General features: G+C 37.5%; 1 protein-coding gene and 1 long non-coding RNA gene across 3 annotated transcripts; both read left to right on the forward strand.

Annotated features, from left to right (window-relative positions):
* Window positions 1-683: 683 nt before the first annotated feature.
* Window positions 684-2,994, forward strand: LOC309494866 (uncharacterized protein). The gene is made up of 4 exons (XM_082164322.1): window positions 684-945; window positions 1,151-1,319; window positions 2,013-2,171; window positions 2,729-2,994. Exons 2-4 carry the CDS (start codon window positions 1,193-1,195, stop codon window positions 2,941-2,943), a joined length of 501 nt encoding a protein of 166 aa, XP_082020448.1. The 5' UTR covers window positions 684-945; window positions 1,151-1,192; the 3' UTR covers window positions 2,944-2,994.
* A 4,147-nt stretch (window positions 2,995-7,141) lies between these two features.
* LOC309494867 lies at window positions 7,142-9,662 on the forward strand. 2 transcript variants are annotated; one of them, XR_014204459.1, is made up of 3 exons: window positions 7,142-7,418; window positions 8,729-8,797; window positions 8,886-9,662. It is a non-coding gene; the product is annotated as an uncharacterized lncRNA (long non-coding RNA). The 2 variants fall into 2 exon arrangements; XR_014204458.1 differs by having other exon boundaries at window positions 7,142-8,797.
* Window positions 9,663-9,930: the final 268 nt, after the last annotated feature.

Consider the following 9,930-nt stretch of genomic DNA (forward strand, 5'->3'; position numbering starts at 1 on the left):
ACGTACACTCCGAGTCCGGAGACAAGTACCGCATCGTCGGTTCGAGGACAGGTCCGGGGTTGAGGGCGAAGCAGAGGAGGTCGTTCAAGAGTGCGGGCAGGGTCCGAGGAAGTAGTTTTTGCCTTGTTTGCCTTCGCTGACTGCATATGCAGGTGCTTTGAGCTGAATATTTCCGGGAACGGTGACATGTGATGAGTGCACGCCGGGCAGCGCGCGCAGTGGGGCTCGGGGCGGGCACGAGACATGAAGGCATCTGATTGGTTCTTTACATTCGCACCGAATGGCAGTGATTGGTCAGAGTTTTTACTGTCCTGCAGCTGCTACAGAGGTCTGATTTTTTTCATTCCTTTTTCTAAACACATAATGTATTGACTACTATCAGGATGGAAGGACCATTTCACCCAGTATAAAAAAAAGTGTTTCTGAACAGGATTACCTACCCTACCTTTAAGCCAGAGATACACCAAGGTACATTTTTCTACAGTGATGTTGATATCATAATGAAAAATAAACACAAATAATGTACATGCATACATGAAAGGACATTTGTTATTGTAGACTGTAAGGATGCTCAAAGAACAAGTGGACATCCTGAATGCTACCAAAGATGAGCTTGGTGTAGATGACGACACACTGCAGCTATGGGTGTCTGATGTGCAGCAATGGGCTGAGACGGCTTATTGATCAATCAACAATGATCTTGTCATTGAAATTCCTGGGGTTACACAACAGAGCGAACGTGAACCATTGGTTAACCCTAATTATGCTTAAAGAAAAATGATTGCTGAATGTAATAGAACGATTGTGGTTATGTGTATACTCAATAATATGACTCTGATTTAGAAACTGATTCAGGTGATGGCAGCCTTGGGGCATTGCAGGCACGAATTGAAGAGCTAGCAGTCATCATCAAAGTGCGAACCCAAAACCTTTACAAACAAACTGGTAGGTCACAGTTGCAGACATTTGACATTGCCTAGTTAGAAAATGCACATGGTAACCTATACAGGAGTTCAGAAAACCCAACAAAATCTTATCCAGGGTGGTTAAAGGAATAAAATGCACATTTTCCAAAACTCTGCTAAAAGTGTCACAATCGGGATTTGATTTTAAATACATACATACTCAGAATTTTTTTTTTTTTTTGCAGATAGCAACAAGAGGCGTCACAAGATCAGAAAAGTAATTCTTGATGAGAAGAAACGCTTGGCAGCGACCATTTGTGAGTACAACAACTTGGCTGGGACCATCTAAGCAAATTGTGTCCACTGATGCCAGTGTCCTGACTGATGCATGGCCTTGGAACAACATAAGTGAAAGTAAGTTCCCCATTAAAGGGATAATTTTATTTCAAAGTGAATTTTGGTATGTTTTAGCTTACCTCAAGGGCATCCAAGATGTAGGTGTCTTTGTTTCCACAGTAGTTTCAATTTTGATATTTTTAGGTCAAACCGTTCTTGTCTGTCAGTCATATCATGCAGGTCTATGGTCACTGTCTCAAAGAGCATGCACAGAGAAGTCCAAATTAAACAATTCCCCATCGTCCAAATTAAACAATTCCCCATCGTAAGTACACATTGATGGCCTAAGACATGAAACGAGCGGTTTGTGTGAGAAAACAAACAGTATTTATATTGTTTTTACCTCTTATACACAACCATGTCCAAGTGATCTGAGGACGTGCGTGCTTCCAAGTGTGAGGTAAAAAAAAAATGTGGACTTCTCTGTGCATGCTCTTTGAGGTGATGACCATAGACCTGCATTATTTGACTGACAGACAAGAACGGTTTGACCTAAAAATATAAAAATTGAAACTACTGCGGAAAAAAAGACACCTACATCTTGGATGCCCTTGAGGTAAGCTAAAACACACCAAAATTTAATTTCAAAGTGAACTATCCCTTTAAATAAAATCTATATCTGAGCACTTCTTGCATAATTTTATTTGTATTAATCCAAAGAACAAAACTTCTAACTCTAATGTCTTCTGTTTTGATGTTGATGAATTGAAGCTGCTGCTGCTGACCTTCACACCAAAAGAACAGTGTTTGAGAAGGTTATGGCTGTGCGACGCCTGAAGGAGGAGGAAATGATTATCTCTAAAGAAATGCAGCAACACTGGACAGCAATGAAGGCACAATCTATGATGCTGGCAACTCTCTCCTCAAACTGTAAGCACTATTTTTGTCTATGTATGTCTCCTGAAATATCAGATCTGGACTATACTAATTTGTATCTGTGCAAAATTTGAAAAAGTACTCAACCTCCAGTACTGAGCGGAAAGAACAGAGAGCAATAGCTTGCACCAACAAGTGTTGACAGTTTTTTATTTATTTATAAAAACGGCCTCCTGAAGCTTGTATCTAAATTTCATTTCACAACCCTGTTGTAATATGACTATTGAAACCTACTTTGTAAATACTTAATAAAGTGTCATTATTGACTTTAAAGGTTCCTGTATTATGCCCCTTTTCACAAGATGTAAAATAAGTCTCTGATGTCCCCAGAGTGTGTATGAGAAGGTTTACCTCAAAATACCCAACAGATAATTTTTTACAGTATGTTTAAATTGTCATTTTGGGGGGCTCAGAAAAACGCGCTGTTTGTAAAAGGAGTGAGTGGATTTTTATCACTATTGGCTGGCTGGTTGTGTACACACACTTTGCATAATAGGGGACCTTTAAGAATAGTGTGTTTATGATAATATGAAAATCTTTTGTTTTTACAGCCTCGTTTGCTGACCAGCCTGAGGATGCACAAAGAGGACTACAGTGTCTGGTTCTTCAGAAACAAACTGAACTAAAAGCAGAAATGGTAAAAGTCAAGGGCTTTTACAGGAGAATCCTCAGCCATCAACCACTTCTGGAAATGGACTCGTCGGAGGAGGAGATGTCAGAAGATGATGCAGCTGACTTGGATTCCAGCACTTCTGATGAAGACTAAATGCACTATGTTTATGTTTGATGTTATTGAACAATAAACACTTTCTCTAGATGTTATCTCTGGCTTTTAGCTAACTGTGGGAAACATTTTCTATATAATTGTTTCTGTTACCATGTTTTTGAAAGGACACATTTGAAAACAATGTTTGGGTTCAAAATGTTTAAATGAGGGGTACTGCTACTATTTTTAATTTGTAAAAAATAATGGGGAAGTTACTGTACCCACAATGATATCTGACCATGTTTTTAGTTATTTTCACAGCACACTATCAAAAAATTGTTAATTAGTTAACTAAATAGGTAAGGATAGTTCAAATATTTTACAATCAAAATAATAACTGAAATTAACATAATAAAGCAGGCGTACTGTCTACAGTCTATGGCTGTGCCACATAGTTTATTTTGGGATGTCAGTGATTTGTGATTGTCAGTGGTCCGGGGGCACGTTCAATCTCTGATAATACTTGCCATGCTGTAGCCTGACGTGCACCTTCACAAAAAAAATATAACCATGTTGCGGCGGCGGAGAAGGGTCTGACTGCAGAGCCACAGTTTCACCCCGCGCATGCGCGACGCGCGCGGACGTACCCCATGGCGCGGGGAGTTTTTCACTCTTCCCATTGGCTGATATTCACTTACGTCATGCGGAAGTTTGTGTTTTTGCTAAATAACTTAAATTAACCGCGATATTTACTTTAAGTTAACAGCAATCGTGCTATTTCGATAGATGCCGTGTAATCACTAGTTTGACTGTAATATATTTTTTATATATTAAGCTGATATATGTTTTTACAACCCTAATTGGTATAAACTAGGGTTTACAAACCAGAAAAACTACATATATGGCGCTTATTTTATCAAGCTGCATAGCGCGGCTGTAGGGAATTGTAGTTTTTAAACTACATTACTGTTCTTCCTAGAATTGGAAGTTGTAAATACTGATTTGAGAGTTTATTGTGATATTTAAGGGCATGATACACTCATGTGTGAAATCAGATTTTAAATATATGTAACACTGTCAAAGTTAACCAAACACCATAAGGGTTGTATCACTGAATATTTAGGACTAGGTTCGACTCTTGGGAGGATAGAAATGAAGTTTAGGCCAAATAGTGTAGATCAGCAACAGCCAGCACATTTATTGTACATAGAACAAATGTATAAAAAATATATTGAGGTCTCGTCACAACACTCTGAAAAGGGGAAAAGCAGTATTTAGTCCAGGTTGTGCACGAAAAGTCTGAGAATAAAAATAAAATAAAAAAAATAAGAAAAATAAAATGTCCAAAGTTCTCCTCGTTCCTTGGAAAAATTGGTGTGTGTGTAAATTTAATTGTATTTAAGGCATTTTTTCTACTACCCGGGTAGTGTGTGTATAAAGCGACAGCTAGCTGTAATTGAACGGGATCCCACGATGCAAACAGATGCAAACTGGTCCGGGTTGGACGTCAAGTAGAATGCAGTAGGACCTTCTCTAAATCACGGACTGGCTCGCCTTTGCTCACAGCTCATTTCACAGATCTTTTCACAGGATGGAATCAGGCAACAAAAAAAACAATCTACACAAAACACAATTTACAGTTCACAGTTAACATCTCTCAAAATTCAAATAGGCTATGTTTTTTTCATTCAATAAACTCCTTATGAGATCGCAAAAGCATCACTCACATGTTTATACACGTGTTAGCTCAGCTAATTAACATCAGTACACGTGAGATTAACGTCAGTACACGCCCAGCTAACACAGTACGTTGTGACGACGTCGTCAGTTAGTCGTCATTTGGTCAGCGTGACATTACTTTATGACAACGTTGTGAGGACGTCGTGGTAAAGTTCCATTTTTTTAGAATCTTGGCTAACGTTCCAGAAACGTTGTGGGCACGTCCTCAAAAGACGTCGCTAGTTTATCCCATGGAGAACGTTGTGAGGACGTCGTGGTAAAGTTCCATTTTTTTAGAATCTTGGCTAACGTTCCAGAAACGTTGTGGGCACGTCCTCAAAAGACGTCGCTAGTTTATCCCAGAGCCATAGAGAGAGAGAGTTGCGACACTCTTTGATGTCGCCGCTATGGCTGTCACGTGGTTCATGTAAGCCCCAATAGTTCCAAAACGTACGCTGGCTGTCATGTTCTTCTATGGGACAGACAGCAGCGATTGCATTATTGAACGGTAAATATAAAATAAAACACACACCCAAGTACTTTTTCAGCTGTTATTGCATTATTGCATTTTGTTAATGTCAGTTTTGCATTTGGAGATAAGTTTTAGGCTATATTTTTGGAGGGAAAAGCTTAGTGTTCATGTTCGCATGGGTAGTAGCACTGGCTTTAGCGGCTCTAACTTAACTTTTCCATATCATTCATCTGATGATGGACGTCTCATGATATTTATTTTAGCACAACTGGGCTGTATTAGGCTATTGATTCCCGTGATTTTGCTTTATTAGGCTATTGATTCCCGTGATTTTGCTTATAAATTTTGATTCAGCCATTAGCCTACCTTCATGATCACGCAAGAGGTCTGCCGTGGCGGTCCGTTCAGAATTCGCTTAGAAGCTAGCTCACTTCTTCTGATGAAAGTGGCCACCCCCAGGACCACAACGTGAAACATGATCATGTTAAGACTAAGAATATTATTTTAAGATTAAGGCCATACACATTATCAAAACTATAACAGATTAAAAACGAATTTAAGCATGGCTGATACAAATGAAGGTTTTCAAATAAAATATTTTTTATTAAACAATGACAGACAACAAAAATGTGTGCTTGTGTGTGTGTGTAACGATAACCAGCTGGAGTGCCCTCGAGAGCCACCAGAGGGCACTCCACACTTGACTCTCATGTTCACTCACAGACTACATCTCCCATCATTCTCTGCCTGGACTCATCAGCACTCATTATCACATTCACCTGTATCTCATCTTCTTGTTTAGTTCACCCCATATAAGCCTGGTTCACCCCATCACTCACTGCGAAGTTTTGTTAAGTGTTTCACTGCATCTCTGAGCGTTTTCCCTGGTTTCTTGTATTTCGGTTTTGGATATCTTGCCCTGTTCCCTGGATTACTCTCTTGCCTCTGGTCCCTGGATTACTCTCTTGCCTCTGGTCCCTGCCTGTTTTGTTTGTTTCTTTGTTTTGACTGCCTGCAAGTATGACCCTTGCCTGTTCTTTGGATTACTCTGTTTATTAAAAGCTGCATTTGGATCCCAACCTTCAAGTCTCGGAGCAGTCCGTAACAGTGTGAACAAGAAAAACAAAAACCAGGGGCAGGTGATCCATGAAACAGACAGGACTGGTGATGGCCATAACAATCCTAAAGGTCCAGCATTGTTCTCACAAGCCGCTTCACTCAAGACAATAATAACATAATGAAAAGTTAGAATATCCCAAAAAATTCAATTAAATAAAAGTTGCTATAAAGGTGGTAGCGATTCATTACCGAACTCTTAGCTGACGAAGTCGCGCTAGCTAGCAGGCCGTGCTTGAAAATTGGTTGAAACAACCAACATAAAATATAAATAATTACGCTGTGCATGTACAAATGAAGACCAGTATAAGCATCGCAAAGGGCCTCTGATACAATATAGACAGTTGACAATTCAAAAGAGGTCGATATTTCGGCAACTTAACTCTGGAACAACTCGACGCGCAGCAATGTAAGTGAATGGTGTCCAACGCCCACATGACAGTGTTTGGAACTATTCCGATCTTCATATCCCGGAAGTAGGCGGTTAAAAGCGCCGCCATTATTTACAACGGAGGTCTATGGGAGTGTCGCAACTCTCTCTCTCTATGGCTCTGGTTTATCCCATCGAGAACGTTGTAGAGACGTGGTCCACTGGTCACCAGATAACTTAATAAAATCTTTGATGAATTAAGTAAATGTTCCATATAATATCCAAATGGCATATTATCACTAGGATAATATTTGTAATGCATTTATTTATATAATTGAAATTATCTGGAAAGTTATCTGGTGACCAGTGGACCACGTCTTTACAACGTTCTACATGGGATAAACTAGCGACGTCTTTTGTGGACGTGCCCACAACGTTTCTGGAACGTTATAGCCAAGATTAAAAAAAAAATGGAACTTTACCACGACGTCCTCACAACCTTGTCATAAATATAAACGTTTGTATATTTATTATTATTATTATTATCATTTGTATTTTTATTATGGAGGTTGTGTGTTCGTAAAAACAACAATTAAAAAAATCTTCAAACTGAACTTCAAACTTGAAGAACTTAAAAATGAGTTTTAAAATCATGAGATTTGTATTTAAGTAATGTGTTAATTCTACATGTTTATTTATGTAAATGCTGCGTGACTGACGTGTTTTATGAGCGTGCGGGCTGAACATTTGAGTAGCTTTCAAACCCTGGAGCGGCGCAGAGTTGCCATGGAAACGGCGCCGCAACAAAACGGATATCAGCAAAGCTCCCTCTCTTGCTGTTGTTTTCACTGCTTTCAGGTGAGTTTAGTCTCTAAAATCACACATAATATACACAACTGTTCCTGACTCTTTTCTTACGTGTTATTACATCTGTTGAATATTTAGGCTACTTTGTAGAAATGGTTTAATGTCTTCGAAAAAGTCCGTTAGCATCTCAACCGTTTTCAGAAGAGAGGCTAACCTAAGCTCTTATTTACAAAAGTTTGGGCTTATAATCACATCTTTGTGTAGATAAGAGGTTATGATGTGCAGTTGAATGTGTGATTGGAAGTTGACTAATTTATTTAACAAACTGATATAACATAAATGTAGCAGCTGTGTGCTGTTAATCGATGACGTCACTTACACTGAGCTAAAATTGTCTGAAACTAGTTTAGATGCGTTTTGATCTTTCACGGTAAAGAAATATTGATACAGGTTATGTTATTTTAGCAGCGACAAAATAACCCCTCTACAACAGAGGGGAAGCTCTACGATTTCAACATTTCTTAAGGAAGTTGCTGACAGAGAAGTGGGAAACACAGGGAGAACTGAGGAAGCTTAAGTTATTAAATAACTTCATATCCATTTTCCCCCACCATATTTTTACCTATATTACCGACTCATTTATTTGATTAAAAATACAGTAAAACAATAATATTGTGAAATAATATTAACATTTAAAATAACATATGTGAATATATTGTAAAATGCAATTTATTCCTGTGATCAAAGCTGAATTTTCAGCATCATTACTTCAGTCTTCAGTGTCACATGATCCTTCAGAAATCATTCTAATATGATGATTTGATGCTCAATGAATTTTTCTGATTATTATCTAATATGTTGAAAACAGTTATGCTGCTTCTTGTTTTTGTGTACACAATTCAAATGTTAGGGGTCAGTAAGATTTTGGAAAACAATAATAGCAAGAATGGATTAAATTGATAAAAAGTGACAGTAAAGACTTTTATAATGTTATAAGATTTAACTTTAAAACTTTTCTTTGAACTTTATATTGATCAAAGAATCCTGAAAAGGGCATCATGGTTTACACAAAAATCTTAAGCAGCTCAACTGTTTTCAACACTGATAATAATCATAAATGTTTCTTGAGCATCAAATCATCATATTAGAATGATTTCTGAAGGATCATGTGACACTGAAGACTGGAGTAATGATGCTGAAAATTCAGCTTTGATCACAGGAATAAATTCTATTTTAAAATACATTAAAATAGAAAACAGCTATTTTACATTTTAATGATAGTCACAATATTACTGTTTTTACTGTATTTTCGAAAAACTGCATTATATTAGCAACATTAATAAAGTACTCCTCTGTTTTAGCTACCTGAAGAAGGACGATGAGGTGACAGTGCAGCTCGGGATAAGGAAGAGGAGGAGGAGGAGGAATACGTAAGTTAGACAATTTTCTTATTCCTTTCTAACAAAAAACTATAAACCTGACTACAATAGTATGGTACATTTTATTTGTATTTTCCAGCAATATATAGAGAGAGAACATCCTCCTCTCCTTGCCTCAGAAGACCCTTCCCTCCACTGGTGGGGTAAGAAAGAAACTCATCCTCTTCTCCCACAGCTCTCCATCATCTCCTTCTGCCTCCTCAACTCTGTCTGAAAGAGCGGTTTCCACAGCTGGGACACAGTCATCATGCTCATTTTCTTGAACAAAAAACTCTTTATGTATATTTTGGTGGCCGAAATAATACAGGAGAAATGCTAGAAATCTATATTGTTCCTTTTACATATCTTTACTCTTTATGAGCAATATTTGTATTTTATTTGTTAGCTTCAGAGAAGCTCAAGGACTATAGATCTTTGGTAATTGTCGCATTGTTCAGGTTTAGCTACTGGTAGTGAAGCAATGAAGCACATCACCACCAGACATTTGTAGCAGGAGCCTCATAGGACACTACAGGAAACAACTGAACCTATTTCTGCAAATAAAATTAATAATAAAGAAAATGCTGAATCTTTTCATTTCTTTTTTTTTTAAGGTCTTTATTGTTTATCCGCCAAATTATAGAGAGTATATCAATAAGAATATCAAACACTTTTTTTTTCAGTAAAAAGAATAAAACATTTTAATAGTTGGTTACATTATTCATTGATTATGTTTTTTGATTAATTAATTGATGTTACATTTCTGTACTCATTACTTGTTAACATGGTTAAAAAATCGTTAATGTTCAAAATGTATTGGCTTAGTTTGTACAAAGAAACACTGAATAAATGCTGATTAATAAATTAATGCAGTGTGGTTTTGGGCCATTTTCTATTTAGAATTTAATACAAGTTTGTATTGGTTTCCATTACATATCTGTATTGATCCCTAAACGTATTAACAGAAAACAATACACAATTCCCTATTAGAATGTATGGTTTTACAGCAGAGAATGAAATGTTTGAGTTTATCAGTTCTATGTGGATTTCAATGTTATGGATCAAGCACATCTTAATTCCCAGGACTAAAGGTGAGAAGTATATTAAAAATAAATGCGGACGTGGTATTTTGGTCGTTAGGAAGT

This window comes from Leuciscus leuciscus, assembly GCF_965113295.1.
Source record: "Leuciscus leuciscus genome assembly, chromosome: 3".
NCBI lineage: Eukaryota > Metazoa > Chordata > Actinopteri > Cypriniformes > Leuciscidae > Leuciscus > Leuciscus leuciscus.